Source organism: Pseudophryne corroboree, chromosome 1, assembly GCF_028390025.1.
Source record: "Pseudophryne corroboree isolate aPseCor3 chromosome 1, aPseCor3.hap2, whole genome shotgun sequence".
Lineage (NCBI taxonomy): Eukaryota > Metazoa > Chordata > Amphibia > Anura > Myobatrachidae > Pseudophryne > Pseudophryne corroboree.
In genome coordinates this window covers 402,038,197-402,055,193 of record NC_086444.1, presented here as the reverse complement: position 1 = coordinate 402,055,193, position 16,997 = coordinate 402,038,197, and the positions used below count along the sequence as shown (strand labels likewise).

Sequence of the window (16,997 nt, the reverse complement as noted above, 5' to 3'; positions counted from 1 at the left end):
AAAAGGCTTGATGCCTTGAAACGTCGTAAGACTTCCATGTTTTTCTAGTTTTTTTGCACTTTATTGTCTTGCCATGTTTTGCACATAAAAGTTTTTTAAGTCCTTGGAGTGCCGCCTCTCGTCCTTTTCCAGATACACCTGAGCCACAGGTGGGGAAGGCATAGAAACTATATATATATATATATATATATATATATATTTCTCTGATGTCCTAGTGGATGCTGGGTACTCCGTAAGGACCATTGGGTATAGATGGGCTCCGCAGGAGACTGGGCACTCTTAAAAGAAAGATTAGGTACTATATCTGGTGTGCACTGGCTCCTCCCTTTATACCCCTCCTCCAGACCTCAGTTAGTATCTGTGCCCGGCCAGAGCTGGATGCACCCTAGGGGCTCTCCTGAGCTTCCTAGAAAAGAAAGTATTTGTTAGGTTTTTTATTTTCAGTGAGATCTGCTGGCAACAGACTCACTGCTACGTGGGACTGAGGGGAGAGAAGCGAACCTACCTGCTTGCAGCTAGCTTGGGCTTCTAAGGCTACTGGACACCATTAGCTCCAGAGGGATCGAACACAGGCCCAGTCCTCGGTCGTCCGGTCCCGGAGCCGCGCCGCCGTCCCCCTTGCAGAGCCAGAAGAACAAAGAGAAGTTGAAAATCGGCGGCTGAAGACTCCGGTCTTCATTAAGGTAGCGCACAGCACTGCAGCTGTGCGCCATTGCTCCCTTAGCACACCACACACTCCGGTCACTGATGGGTGCAGGGCGCTGGGGGGGGCGCCCTGGGCAGCAATTAGATTACCTTACTTGGCGAAAAGCACATAATACAGTCTGATAAACTGTATATGTGCATTAACCCCCGCCATTAAAGTACATAAAAGGACAGAAGCCCGCCGCTGAGGGGGCCGGGCCTTCTTCCTCAGCACACCGGCGCCATTTTCTCTTCACAGCTCAGCTGGAAGGAAGCTCCCCAGGCTCTCCCCTGCAGTATCCTGGTACACAAAGGGTAAAAAAGAGGGGGGGCACATAAATTTAGGCGCAAAACTGTGTATATAAGCTGCTATAGGGGAAAAATCACTCAGTATAGTGTACATCCCTGTATTATATAGCGCTGTGGTGTGTGCTGGCATACTCTCTCTCTGTCTCTCCAAAGGGCCTGGTGGGGGAACTGTGTTCAAATAGAGCATCCCCTGTGTGTGTGGTGTGTCGGTACGCGTGTGTCGACATGTCTGAGGTAAAAGGCTCCTCTAAGGAGGTGATAGAGCGGATAAGTGTGTGGGAGGGTGTCTCCGTCAACAACGCCGACACCTGTTCGGATATGTGTAAGTGCTGAGGTAAAATTATTGCACAAAAGGTTAGGGAACAGAAAGGAAATCTACCCTGGTCTGTCCCTATGTCACAGAGTCCTTCAGAGTCTCTCTATGTTCACTATCCAAAATAACAAAGTATCGACACGGAGTTTAACTCCACTGTCGACTACGATAATGCAAAGTTACAGCCAAGAGGGCTAAAAGATATTCAATATATGATTATTGGAATAAAAGATGATTTGCATATCACTGATGACTCATCTGTCCCTGACACGAGAGTACACATGTTAAGGGGAAGAATGCTGAGGTAAATTTCCCTCCTCTCATGAGGAAAAAGAGCGGGAATCTCCAGACAAGAGACGGCAGCTTCCCACAAGAGAATTCTCAGGCTGAATAGGGCCAGGATGTGTTGAGAATCTTCCCCTTGGGTGTCCTGTTTGCACTAGCTATTCTCAGGGATCCTGCAGATAGTGTGCACATTCTAGTATACTACCCAGACCGGCGATTGTGTCGGCATGGGTTTATAGCGCTGTGGCAGCGTGGACAGGTACCTTATCAGCAGAGATTGAGACCCTAGTATGCATATAAATATTTTAAGATGCTGTCTTAAGTGATAGATATATAATTATAAAGCATGCCCAAAGGGACATGAGTATACTGGGTCCTAGAGACAAAAGCTATGTCGATTTCTGCTTGACGTGTCCTGTAGAATATACATTGGACAGATGATGCCGACTTAAGAGGCATATGGAAGGCTGAGGATTGTGTGGAGAAAGGTTCTCGGGCCTGGTCTCCACAGCTATAGCTGGTAATTCTGATATTTTGCCTTATATTCCTGCACAGCCTAGGAAAGCACGACATTATTAAATGCAGCTTTTCGAATAAAGAAACAAGAAAGTCCGAGGTGCGTCTTTTCTTGTCAGAGCCGGGGGCAGAGGAAAGAAGCTGTACAACACAGCTAGTCCCCAGGAACAGAAGTCCTCCCCGGCCTCTACAAAAATCCACCGTATGTCGCTGGGGCTCCACAGGCGGAGCTAGGCCCGGTGGGGACACGCCTTCGTAAGTTCAGCCACAAGTGGGTTCACTCCCTGTTAGATCCCTGGGCAATAGAAATTGTATCGCAGGGATACAGGCTGGACTGTGAGAAGATGCCCCCTCACCGAGGACCCGGCGGGCTTCCCCCCAAGAGAGGGAGCCAGTGTTAACTGCAATTCGTAAATTGTATCTTCAACAGGTGGTGGTCAAGGGTCCCCTCCTTCAACAAGAGGGTGTTATTATTCGACCATGTTATAATCCCGAAACCAGACGGTTTGGTTAGACCCATATTGAATTAAAATCCCTGAACATATACCTGAAAAGGTTCAGGTTCAAGATGGAATCGCTAAGAGCGGTCATTGCAAGCCTGAAATGAATCTGGACATAAGGGATGCATACCTTCGTGTCCCCATTTATCCACCTCATCAGGCGTACCTCAGAATTGCGGTACGGGATTGTCATTACCAATTTCACCAAGGTAATGGCGGATATGATGGTGCTCTTGCGGAAGCAAGGTGTCACTATTATCACATACTTGGATGATCTCCTCATAAAAGCGAGATCAAGAGAGCAGTTGCTGGACAGCGTATCACCTTCTCTGGAAGTGAAACGGCAACACGACTGGATTCTATATATTCCGAAGTCGCAGTTGGTTCCTACAGCTCATCTGCCTCGCCTAGGCATGATCCTAGACACAGACCAGAAGAGGGTTTATCTCCCGATAGAGAGAGCTCAGTAGCTCATGACACTGGTCAGGAATCTATTGAAAACCAAAACAGGTGTCAGTGCTTCACTGCACTCGAGTCCTGGGAAGGATGATGGCATCATACGAGGCCATCCCCTTCGGCTGGTTCCATGCAAGGACAGTGGAACTTACTGGACAAGTGGTCCGGATCACATCTTCAGATGCATCGGTTAATCACCCTATCCCCCAGGGCCAGGGTGTCTCTCCTGTGGTGGCTGCGGAGTGCTCACCTTCTCGAGGGCCGCAGATTCGGCATTCAGGACTGGGTCCTGGTGACCACGGATGCAAGCCTCCGAGGGTGGGGAGCAGTTACACAGGGAAGAAAATTCCAAGGTTTGTGGTCAAGCCAACAGACTTGCCTTCACATCAATATCCTGGAACTAAGGGCCATATACAACGCCCTAAGTCAAGCGGAGTTCCTGCTTCGCGACCAACCGGTTCTGATCCAGTCAGACCGCAGGGGCTCATGTAAACCGCCAGGGTGGCACAAGGAGCAGGGTGGCGAGGGTAGAAGCCACCAGAATTCTTCGCTGGGCGGAGAATCAAGTAAGCGCACTGTCAGCAGTGTTCATTCCGGGAGTGGACACGACCTCCACCCTGGGAAAGTGGTGACTTCATCAGGAAGTCTTCACGCAGTTTTGCAAATTGATGGAAACTGCCTCAGGTGGACTACAGGGCGTCCCACCTCAATAAAAAGATAAAAAAGGTTTTACGCTGGCTCAAGGGACTCTCAGGCGATAGCTGTGGTCGCACTAGTAACACCGTGGGTGTTCCAGTCGGTCTATATATTCCCTCCTCTTCGCTGGTAAGTCTACCTTCTGGGCCTATATTCCCTCACAACGGATGATGACACATAATTGTCGGATGCAGTCATGTCAGCCCAATAGATACGGATTCCCCTTTTTTCTTTGCAGGTAGAGGAAGGAGAAAAGGGAAGAGATCAGCAGCCTCTTCAAGGTCACAGGAGCAGAAATCATCCTCTGTTTCTGCCAGATCTACCACATGACGCTGGGACTCTCTTGCGGGAGCCCACACCGGTGGGGCCACGTCTAAAACTTTTCAGTCAGTCCTGGAACGCACTTGGACACGTGGGTTTTACGAATAGTGTCCCAAGGGTGCATACTGGAGTTTCCAGGCGTTTTCCCTCACCAATTCTTCATTATTACCGATTCTCCTCCGGATGGCGAGGTAGTATGCAACGCAACACAAGAGTTGTGTCAGGATCAGGTCATGGTCCTGGTGTACCCTGTTACAATAGGGAGAAGGCTGTTATTCAAGCCTCTTCGTGCTCCCGAAGCAAGACGGCTAGGTCAGACCAATCCTAAATCTGACATCCCTTAATTTCTATTAAAAGAAATTCAAATCCAAGATGGAATCTCTCAGGGCAGTGAGATCCAATCTGAAAAAAGAATAAAGGAGGTCTAATTACATTTTCCTCCGCATTAGATTTACCTGAGGTTTGCTATTCAGGATGGTCATTACCAATTTCATCAGTGTGATGGCGGTAATGATGGTTCTCTTCCTCTAGTACGGAGTCACATTTATCCCGTACTGGGACGGTTTCCTGATAACCGCGAGATCAAGAAACCAGTTGGTGCAAAACGTTGCACTCTCCCTGACAGTTCTTCAACAACAGGGTTGGCTCCTGGACTTGCCAGAATCACTGATGGCCCATCGACGCGGTTGTCGGTTTTGGGAATAATACTAGATACTACAGAGTTTTTTCTTCCAGTGAAAAAGGCTCTGGAGATCCAGAGTCTGGTCATACAAATTCCGAGACCAGCAGGAGTGTCAATCCATCAATACATTAGTAAAGATGGTTGCGGCCCACAAGGCCATTTAGTTTGACAGGTTCCTTGCCAAGGTGGTCTAGTGGGTCCTGTTGGATGAGGGGTCCGGTTCCCACCTACATATGCACTGGAAGATAATCCTGTTGTCAAAAGCCAGGATTTCGCTCCTGTGGTGGCTCCACACCTCGCACTTACTAGAGGGACGCAGGTTCGGGATTCAGGACTGGGTCCTGGTAACCACGGATGCAAGTCTCCGAGGCTGGGGAGCTGTCACTCAAGGGAAAAGCTTCCAAGAAAAATGCTAAAGTCGGGAAGCCTGCCTTCACATGAATATGCTGGAATTGAGAGCCATTTACAACGGCCTTCAACAGGCGGTACATCTTCTTCAAGATCACTCCGTGCAGATCCAGTTGGACAAGGTAACAGCAAGAGGAACAAAAAAAAAAAGCAGAGCGGAAATGGTCGAGGTGACGAAGATCTTCCTCTGGGCAGAAAAATATGTAAGGGCTCTGTCGGCAATTTTCATTCCGGTGGACAACTGGGAAGCATGCTTCCTCAGCAGACACGATCTCCGTCCGGGAGAGTGGGACCTCCACCGAGAAGTCTTTGCAGAGGTGACAAGTCTTTGGGGAGTTCCTCCAGTAGACAGGATGACTTCTCGTCTCAACGAGAAGCTTCAGAAAAATTATTCCAGGTCGAGAGACCCTCAGGCAATAGCAGTAGATGCTCTGGTGACCCAGTAGCTATTCCGGTCAGTGTATTCCTTCCACTTCCACTGATCCCAAAAGTTCTCTGGATAATAAGAACAAGGGTTTGGGCAATTTTCACTGCCCCAGACTGGCCAAGGAGGGCTTGATGCCCAGATCTTCAGGAGTTGCTCATTAAAAGATCCTGGGCCTTTTCCTCTTTGCGAGGACCTACTACGGTAGGTACCGTGCGTGTACCTAGACTTGCCGCGGCTACATTTGACGGCATGACTGTTGAGCGCCGAATCCTACTCCGAAAGGGTATTCCCAAGGAAGTCATCCCCACTCTTATTCAGGCCAGGAAAGGAGTAACGTCTAAACATTACCACCGTTTTTGGAGAAAATATGTGTCTTGGTGTGAATCCAAGAAAGTTTCAACGGAAGTGTTTCAGTTAAGGCGTTTTCTCAGTTTCCTACAGGCTGGGGGAAATACAGACTGCAGTTGGACTCCATTATGGTCCAGTTTTCTGTATTGGCAATTTTCTTTCTGAAACTATTAGCTTCCCTTCCGGAAGTTCACTTTTGCGTGAAAGACGTGTTGCGCGTCCAACCTTCATTTGTGCCTCCAGTGGCACCTTGTGATCGTAATGTGGTGTTGCAGTTCCTTCAATCACATTGGTTTGAACCTTTGCGGAAGGTGGATTTGGAAATTCCTCACTTGGAAAGTGGTCATCCTATTGGCCTTGGCATCTGCAAGGCGGGTGTCTGAGTTAGCGGCCTTGTCTCACAAGAGCCCTTATTTGATCTTCCAGGAAGATAGAGCTGAATTGAGTACACGTCAGCAATTTCTACCGAAGGTGCTTTCCTCTTTCCACATGAACCAACCTATTCTGGTGCCTGTGGCTACTGACGCCTTCCCCTAGACAAAATCTCTGGATGTGGTCAGATCTTTGAAGATTTATGTCGCCAGAACGGCTCAGATTAGGAAAACAGAGGCTCTGTTTGTCCTGTATGCTCCCAACAAGATTGGGTGTCCTGCTTCCAAGCAGATCATTGCATGCTGGATCTAGAACACCATTCAGCACGCTCATTCCACGGCTGGATTGCCGTTACCGGTATCTGTGAAAGCCCATTCTACTAGAAAGGTGGGCTCATCCTGGGCGGCTGTCCGAGCAGCTACTTGGTCGGGGTCAAACACATTTGCAAAGTTCTACAAGTTTGACACCTTGGCCGATGAAGACCTTAAGTTTGGTCAGTAGGTGCTGCAGAGTCATCCGCGCACTCCCGCCCGTTCTAGAGCTTTGGTATAAACCCCATGGTTCTTAAAGTGACCCCAGCATCCTCTAGGACTTATGAGAAAATAGGATTTTAATACCTACCGGTAAATCCTTTTCTCTTAGTCCGTAGAGGATGCTGGGCGCCCGTCCCAGTATCTGCAGTTATTGGTTGTGGTTTCACACAGGTTGCATTATGGTTTTGTCAGCATAGTGCTGAAAATTCTTCATGCCGTTGGCTTGTGTTCTATTGAATGCCACATTCTGCGGCATGCTTGAGGTGTGAGCTGGTAAGATGCTCACCGTGGTTTAACAATAAATCCTTTTCCTCGAAATGTCTGTCTTCCTGGGCACAGTTTCCTTAAACTGGAGTTTGGAGGAGGGGCATAGAGGGAGGAGCCAGGTCACACCCTCTGAAAGTCTTAAAGTGCCCATGTCTCCTGCGGTTCTTGAAGTGACCCCAGCATCCTCTACGGAGAAAAGCATTTACCGGTAGGTATTAAAATCCTATTTTTTTTATTTATTACCAGTTATTTATATAGCACACACCTTCTGTAGCACTTTACAGAGAATATTTGCCCATTCACATCCGTCCCTGCCCCAGTGGAGTTACATTCTATATTCCCTAACACACACACTCATGCTAGGCTTAATTTTATTGGGAGACAATTAACCTTTCAGTAACCAGAGTACCCAGAGGAAACCCACACAATCACTAGGAAAATAAACTAGAGTACCCGGAGGAAACCCACTCAAGCACAAGAATCACAAAGTCCACACAGCTATGGTCATGGTGGCAATCGAACCCATGACCTCGGTACTGTGAGCCAGTAATGCTAACCATTACACCATCTGTGCTGCCCAAGTCTTACGGATATAAAACAAAATTTCACCTCTTACAGTATTTGTGAATTTAGATGCATGATACCCTTTGTGCCCATTTGTTGATCTCCTTTGAAAATATTGTTTAACATGATATGTTCGGCCATTAACAAGATTTTGTTTGCCTCTTGCCCAGATTTTCTTAAAAGTGAGGTCATTATACACTCTTCCAGGTCCAAGGAGGAACATGTGAGGAATACCCCTTTATCCCCATTTTTGCTTCCTCCTTTTCCTAGAAACATTTCCGTCCCATCAGATGAAACGCAGGCCCTCATTCCGAGTTGATAGCTCGCTGCCGTTTTTCGTAGCGTAGCTATCAGGCTAAAAATTGTCTGTTCTGCGTATGGTACAGAGCGCGCACGCGCGAAGTATTTTCACACAAAACTATGCAGTTTTACACAAGCTCGAGCAACGCTTTTTAGTCGCTCGAGTGTTCGTAGTATGATTGACAGGAAGTGGGTGTTTCTGGGCGGCAACTCAGCGTTTTCAGGGAGTGTGCTGAAAAACGCAGGCGTGCCTGATAAAAACGCAGGAGTGGCTGGGGAAACGGGGGAGTGGCTGGCCGAACGCAGGGCGTGTTTGTGACGTCAAACCAGGAACTAAACATTCTGCAGTCATCGCAAGGTAGGAGTAAGTATCGAGCCACTCTGAAACTGCATGAAATTTTTTAGTAGCAGAACTGCTAACCTTTCGTTCGCACTTCTGCTAAGCTAAGATACACTCCCAGAGGGCGGCGGTTTAGCGTTTGCACTGCTGCTAAAAGCAGCTAGCGAGCGATCAACTCGGAATGAGGGTCACAGATGGAACAGTACTGGAAGTGAGCTCCCTTCAGACTTTCTCCTTTGTTTTGTGTAGGACTGTGTTGGTGTATGTAATCATTAGCTCCAAACTGGATTCCCTAAATGTAATTATTTTGCTACCATGTGGAACTCCAAACTGACTAGCGTTAACAGGGACTTTACATGTGTATTTCTTTTTCATCCACTAGTGGTCACTGGAGTACTCTTGGGATATGGACGGGGCGTTAGCAGGGATAAGCACATTTAAGTATTTAAATTAGTAACCCTCAACCCCCTCCATACTCCCAAGATACCTTAGTGTTTTTTTTGTGCCTCACAGGGAAGGGCATGCTCGGAGGAATCTCCAAACTTTACTTTTGTTTTTAAAAAGATTTTTTCACTTTATATCCCAGTCCCTTCCCAGCTTACTGAGAAGCTTGGGTCCGGGTTTGTGGGTGCTGCTAAGTGCAGCAACGGCTTGTCGGCGCTCAGGACAGGTGCCCCGCCATAGACCGATTCAGCAGTAGCTGATGTAAGGCTGCAGGAGCTGGATGACGCTTGCTAAAGAAACCCCGTCAGAGTCCCCACATCTCACCTGAGGTAACAGCGGGCGGTTAATGGATAGCGGGGCGGTCAGCGCATGCCGCCCGCCCCGTCATGTTTGGGAGAGTTGATGTTTAGTTAAAACTAGATTTCCTGCACTCCCCAGCCGCGGTCAGCAATGGCTGCAGCCGCTAGGTGTTCCGCTGGCCGCCCGTCTCCGGCCACCGTCCGCTTTCACTGCTGCCACTGGCCGCCCGGCACCGCTCTCCTCTAGCTGGCCACATACAGCTCCAGCTAACTTCCCAGCACCGCTCCCCTGTACTAGCTGCATACAGCTCCTGCACCGCTCCCCTGTACTGGCTGCGTACAGCTCCACTGCTGCCCCCTGTACAAAAGGGGAAAACACAGGACCTAGGATTGCGCTGCTTCTCTACACTGTGGGAAGGGGGGACAGAGCCGACACTTCCTGCAGCAGCACCGTAGACATAGAGGCGGTGAGGGGGTTATATTAAGTCCCTAGCCAGCGATTCCCCTCAGATATGGGATGGTGGCCAGGGAATTAGAGAATGGTAGTGCCTTTATGGATATATATAGTTTAACATGGTGCATAATGTACTTATGTTTAAAAAAAAAAAAAAAAAAAAAAAAAGCACATGGTGGATGCCATTTTGTAATCACTTCCTGCTTCTTTCTGCAGGAATCTGGTATCAGTCCTACAACACACGGCCACTGGAGGGCAGGGGTGTTAGTGGGAATTTCAGTGAAGCACATATTTAACAGAACTTGGTGTGTTCCAGGCTGCAGTGCATTTCTGGCTTATACATTCTTCCGTTAAATTTTTTAATGAGTCATGGGACTTCTTCTGCACGGTATACCTGTCTGTGTGGATTATGAGTAAAGCTAATACAAAATCAAAAAAGCAGCTTGTCTACGATGTGTATGAGAGTGTGTTACCTGATGGAACTTCCACTTGCACAGGGTCCAAATCGAACCTCTACCCTGATCCTACTTGGGCGATAATGGCAGGTGTGATGACTGAGTTAAAATCAGAGCTGGCCGCTGCGCGAAAAGATTGCGAGGCGGCTAGGTCTGATTCTAGGTTAATACCATCTGAGCTACCAGAGTGGGCTCAGGATATGTCAAGGACTTTGCAGAGTTTACAAAAGTCCAGGTATAGCTCAGTTCCTAACAGTCGTCATCGTTTGTCTCATAATTTACCGGTTTCAGCTCTGTTGCATTCTGACTATTCAATGCCAGACCTTATGTCTCAGAAAGAACAAGAGGAAAGTGCCAGGCCAGGAGTCAGATATTGAGGTTACTGATACTCCGACCATTGATAATCTCATCCGGGCGGTACGCTAGGTTCTAAATTTTACTGAAACTGAGGAACCTCTTTCAAATGCTGAAATTTTATTTGCTACAAAACAGAGGGCAACTGTGTGTTTTCCTTATTCAGATTCTCTTAATAAGCAGTTAACGGAAGCATGGAAAAATCCAGATAAATGGTTTTCTATGCATAGGAGGTTTCTGTCTAACTACCCGTTCCCAGAATCTATGACAACTAAATGGTAGAATCCACCAACAGTGTATTCCTAAAACTTTCAAAGAAGTTAAACATTCCAGTCCCCGATGCAACGACGCTTAAAGACCCGTCAGAGCGTAAGCTAGAAGCTATGCTAAAGTCAATGTATATAGCAGTATGGGTGTTGCTTAGACCTGCTTTAGTTGGAGTTTGGGTTAACAAGGCTGTAATTGCATGGGCAACACAGCTAAAGTTGGACCTACAACAGGATCTTCCCTTAGACCAGCTTATACTTCTTGCTGATCACATCTGTGAATCTGCTGAGTATTTAGGTACGGCTTCTATGGACGTCGGCTAGGTTAGTTCTCTGCTTTCAGCTTCACTAGTTGCAGCCCAACGGGCTCGGCACACAGAAGCAGAGTCAAAACGAGGAATAGAAGCGCTGCCTTACACTGGCGATATGTTGTTTGGTCCTGAATTGGACAAATGGATTTCTAAGGCTACTCGGGGAAAGTCTGTTTTCCTGCCATTGCCCGCACTAGTTCCTAAACGAAAATACGCTGGACCAGTGTTCAAATCTTTTAGACTTCAGTCCTTTCGAGGCCGTGCAAGAGGAACAACTATACAGAGTAGATGTGATAGGGGACGTGGTTTTCAACAAACCCCTAACCGTCGTCTGGACACACAGGCCGCTGACGAGCCAGTAGCATGATGGGCTTCCAGACCATCTCGGATCGTCGGTTCTGGGAGCACACCTTCAGACGTTTCACTTGGCATGGTTTCAGACATCCTCTAATGGGTGGATCTGCAATTTAGTGTTCAAAGGTTACAAAATAGAGTTTGATTGTCTACCACCAATGCGGTTTTTCAAGACAGGCCTGTTTGTGTCAGGAAACTGCGGTTCTGCAGACCGCGATTCAGTCCCTCGTAGATTCAGCAGTTTTGATTCAGGTTCCAGTTCACCAAGAGGGTCAAGGTTATTATTCCAGTCTTTTTGTAGTACCAAAGCCGGACGGCTCGGTCAGGCCGATATTGAACCTGAAGGGGCTCAATCAGTACGTGACAGTTACTACAGATTCAAGATGGAATCCCTGTGGTCAGTGATTGCAGGTTTAGTACCATAGGAATTCATGATTTCGCTGGATCTCAAGGATGCTTACTTACACATTCCAATTTGGCCACCGCATCAGGCATACTTAAGGTTTGCAGTACAACAAAACCATTATCAACTTCAGTCACTACCGTTTGGCCTCTCCTCGGCCCCTCGGGTATTCACAAGAATGATGTCTATGATGATACCTCATCTCAGATCCCTGTGAGTGATAGTAGTTCCGTACTTAGACGACCTTCTCATCAAGTCTCCGTCTCAACAAATACTCCTTCAACATGCCTTACTAACGTACAATGTATTAGTTCAGCACGGTTGGATTGTCAACTTCAAGAAATCAAGCCTAGTTCCGTGACAAAGAATTCAATTCCTAGGAATGATTCTGTATATGGTGGAACAACGAATTTACCTGCCAGAAGAGAAAGCACAAAGTATTTGTCATCTGATACAATTAGTGCTCAAACCACAGACAGTCTCTGTGCATTTGTGCATTCGACTGTTAAAAAAGATGGTGGCACCTTTTGAAGCAATTCACAGTTCGGAAGATTTCACTCACGTCCTTTTCAACTGGATCTTCTCGCACGGTGGTCAGGCTCTCATCTACAAATTCTCAGAGGGCCAGATTATCACTACTCTGGTGGCTCCACATACACAATCTCACGGCTGGAAAAAGGTTCGGAGTCTGGAATTGGATAATTCTGACAATGGATGCAAGTCTCCGAGGTTGGGGAGCAGTGGTCCTACATTGTCGGCTTCAGGGTCTATGGTCTGACCGAAAAAGATTACTGTCAATAAATGTCCTGGAACTGGCAATTTACAACGCGCTGCGACAGGCTGTTCACTTGCTCCAGTCTCAGACTGTTCAGGGTCAGTCAGACAACGCAGTCGCATACACCAACAAACAAGGAGGGACTCGAAGTCGCATGGCCATGCGAGAAGTTGCTTGAATCCTGAATTGGTCCGAGCATCACCAAGTGATATTGTCGGCAGTGTTCATTCCAGGAGTGGACAACTGGGAAGCAGATTATCTCAGCTGTCAGGATTTTTATCCAGGAGAATGGGCTTTTATATCCAGAGGTGTTCCAGATGTTGATCCAGCGTTGTGGTTACCCACAGGTGGATCTAATGGTATCTCGCCAAAATCATCAAACACCCCAGTATGTGTCCAGAATAAGAGATCCAAAGGCAGTGGCAGTGGATGCTCTCACAATAGCTTGGCCGTACAGCCTTGTGTATCTGTTTCCACCATTTCTGCTGCTTCCTCGGTTGCTAAAGCAGATCAAAAGAAAATCCACGACCGTCATACTAGTGGTGCCTCATTGGCCTCGGAGAGCGTGGTTCTCGGATCTCCGCGGTGTACTCGCAGATGATCCGTGGCCGCTTCCGCTACGTCCAGACCTACTACAACAGGGTCCGTTCCTTTTACCCAGCCATGTTACGTGCTAGGAAGCCAGTTACAGCAGCTCATTATCACAGAATTTGGCGAGCTTATATAGGTTGGTGTCGAGCTTGGAAGTTTCCGACATCTTCTTTCAAATTATCCCGTCTTGCTATTTTTACAGGCATGGTTAGATGGAGGACTACATTTAGCTACACTAAAAGTGCGGGTCTCTGCCTTGTCAATTTTCTTTCAAAGGCGTTTGGTTCTTTTGCCAACAGTTCACACTTTCCTGCAAGGTGTCCTTAGAGTTCAACATCCATTCATACCACCTATAGCTCCATGGGACTTGAATCTATTTTTGGATTTTTTGCAGTCTTCAATTTTGTAATTTTTGTAACACGTGGATGTTAAGTTTCTAACTTGGAAAAACAGTTCTCCATTGTTCATCCTCTCTATTGGAGTATATCTTGGGAGTATGGAGGGGATGGAGGGTTACTAATTTAAATATTTAAATGTTCCTATCCCTGCTAACGCCCTGTCCATATCCCAAAAGTACTCCAGTGCCCCTGTGGATTCAAAGAAAAGGATTTATCTGGTAAGTACCAAAATCCTCTTTTTCTTCAACCTCTACTTGTTGTTTTATCAAATCAATTATAGGTGCTATATGCATTTTTCCTGTCTTGCAAAGCTCTTACACTTCGCTCAATTGTTTACGGGGGCACATATTTCAAGATGGTTATACAGTGACTTGCAGTCATATCTTGGTGTACTATGGTAATAATTATTCCTCTCTTCTTGGGGTCTGTGACTCATTCATTTTACACCCAGAATGTATGAAATTCCACCCTATTGTCTTGCATCCAGTTCAGATCTAAAAATAGACTCTACAAGGTTTGGCTAGGCTTAGGAATAGAGTAACCTAGGAAAAAGTATAGTGAGCATTCATCATCACCAGTTAGGTACATGATGCCATATTTGATTGGATTGCCTCCTCTGCGGGCATTGCTTGCACTCCAACTTTTATGTGGCTCTAGTTGATCAGGAATTCATGGTTTGCCCAATTCTTGCACCCACTAATCCATATTCCTTTAGACATAGAACTTTATATTCCTCCTTTGCTTTTATGCTGTCTGGTTTTAATTAATGCTTATGATGGTATTTGTTCATTATTTGCTGTAACCGGTTTCATTTATTTAAATTAAGTAAATCCTAAATATTTTTCTTTGTAATCCAATTAGAAAAGATTTACAATATATTAGTCTGTTTTTTTTCTATCATGTGTGAATATTGTAATGCAAAACATAAATCCATTCTTACAGATTTAGAGGCACACTCTGGATGTGTGAAGATTTCCCTCTTTCCCTTGTGGAACAAGTTACCCCCATCATAGACCTAATGGCCAGAACAAGCTCTCACTTTGCTCATCTCCGAGACTTTATCACGCTACAATTTCCTCCTGGATTTCCAGTCAAAATAGGTATGTCTCCATGGCTTTTGTGTGTGTGTGTGTGTGTGTGTGTGTGTGTGTGTGTGTGTGTCCCTATGTACATAAACATTGTTAGAAAAAATGTTTATGTACATAGGGACAACTTGAAGAAATAAAATATTTTAAAAGGTATATTTACTAAAGTGCAGGTTTATAGACGTGAAGATGTTGTCCATTCTATAAAGATTCTACAGATGTGTCGTCCTACATCTAGCCGCAAGAGATGCCTGGCGTGAGTGAACCGCCAGGTCCTGTGAAACTCTAGTGTCAGGTGTCTTATTTTTTATTTTTTTTTGCAGAAATTTGTCTGTCACAACGCAATGTAACTAGGATACACATGGAGACTGCTGATTAATATCACACTTGTATATTGTGTGTGACTGAGACTGTATACGGAGCAGAACAGAACTTGTATTTAAAAAACGCTGCAGCTGCTACATTGTAGCACTTTGTTTACAGATTCAGACTCAGTCGCACACAGATATACAAGTGTCACATCTACCTTTCGCCCGCAAGGTAAAGCTAAGTCGGACCTTCCCTAGACAGACGACTTCCATTAAGACCACCAAACCCAGTCCCAGTAAGGCCTGGGCTACAAGACGTCCGCCTGCCAAGCCTGATGACAAGTCCTCAGCCTGACAGGCCATACCTTCTCCTGGGTGACCCTAGGTTGCAAGGCTTCAGTTCGCAAACTCCTGGTGTCAGACCACCTCAGACGTCTGGGTGCAAGAAGTGGTCTCTTACAGGTACGCTGTCTCATTCAGGAGACAAACCCCTCAACAATTCTTTTGCACAGGCCCTCCATTGGACCCAAGCCCTCCAGAAGGTTATTCAATCCCTTCTGCAATCAAGAGTGATGGTGATAGTCCTTTGGTCACAACGCGGGACCGGCTTCTATTCCACCCTGTTCCTGGTTCGTAAATCCAATGGGTCTAATTGACCTTTCCTCAATCTCAAGAGTACCCAAGTTACATATGGAAACCCTTCACTCTATTGTCCTAGCTATGGATCCTGGGGACTTTATGGTGTCCCTAGTCATTCAGGATACTTATCTGCATGTCCCTATAGCACCCTCTGATCAGCAATTCCTATGGTTTGCTATCCTTCAACAACATTACCAATTTTGGGCACTGCCCTTTGGTCTTTCTACTGCGCCCAGGGCCTTTACCAAAATTATGACTGCTATGGCGGCAAAGCTCCATCGTCAGGGAGTCAGAATACTCCCTTATCTGGGCAACCTGCTCCTTGTAGCTCACTCCCCGGAAGTCCTGCACCGCCATCTCTAGCTGACTACTGCCTTCCTGCAGCAACACAGCTGGCTCATCAAAAAAGTCATCCCTCATGCCTTTGCAAAGGATGCTACATCTGGGAGCTCTCCTGGAATCTCAGGTCTAGATGCTTTTCCTGCCTGCAGACAAAATTTCAGCACTACAGCAACAGGTATGCAAGTTGCTGCACAGTCACCGAGTGTCCATCAACTTGGCCATGCAAGTCCTGGGATCCATGCTCTCCACCTTCTACATAGTGGAGTACACCTAGTTCCACTCCAGGCCCCTGCAACACCTGTTCCTGTCAAGGTGAAATGGACAACCACATCTGATCAGGTTCCTAACCTGGTGACTCCAGATAGCACACTTGGGCAAGGGGAATCCCTGCTGGATTCAGGATTGGGTACTTCTTACCATGGATGCCAGTCTCTGCGGATGGGGTGCAGTGACTGAACAACACTCCTTTCAGGGCCATTGACCCTGCAAAAAGTTGCTTACCAATCACTGTCCTTGGGTTACTAGCTGTCTACAGATCGCTTACTCTGGCATGGAACAGGGCAGACTGGTCCAGATCCAGTACGACAGTGCCACACTGTGGTAACCTACCTCAAGCCGCCTCACTGTTCCGCTTTACTATAGAGTGCAAGGGTTTTCTCTGACGTCCTAAGTGGATGCTGGGACTCTGTAAGGACCATGGGGAATAGCGGCTCCGCAGGAGACTGGGCACAACTAAGAAAGCTTTAGGACTAACTGGTGTGCACTGGCTCCTCCCACTATGACCCTCCTCCAGACCTCGGTTAGAATCTTGTGCCCGGCTGATCTGGATGCACACTAGGGGCTCTCCTGAGCTCCTAGAAAGAAAGTATATTTTAGGTTTTTTATTTTACAGTGAGATCTGCTGGCAACAGACTCACTGCAGCGAGGGACTAAGGGGAGAAGAAGCGAACCTACCGAACTGGTGGTAGCTTGGGCTTCTTAGGCTACTGGACACCATTAGCTCCAGAGGGATCGACCGCAGGAACCGGCCTTGATGTTCGGTCCCGGAGCCGCGCCGCCGGCCCCCTTACAGAGCCAGAAGCAAGAAGTGATCCGGAAAATCGGCGGCAGAAGACTCCTGTCTTCAACAAGGTAGCGCACAGCACTGCAGCTGTGCGCCATTGCTCCTCATGCACACCTCACACTGCGGTCACTGATG

At 47.1% G+C, this 16,997-nt stretch overlaps 1 protein-coding gene across 2 annotated transcripts in view; it reads left to right on the top strand.

Moving 5' to 3' along the window:
* Positions 1–16,997, top strand: part of ANKRD13A (ankyrin repeat domain 13A) — a 227,682-nt gene that overhangs the window by 167,444 nt on the left and 43,241 nt on the right. For both annotated transcript variants that reach the window (XM_063913226.1, XM_063913225.1), the window contains one exon: positions 14,368–14,525. In XM_063913226.1, coding sequence (XP_063769296.1) covers positions 14,368–14,525 — 158 coding nt within the window. The remainder of the gene's footprint in view (positions 1–14,367; positions 14,526–16,997) is intronic.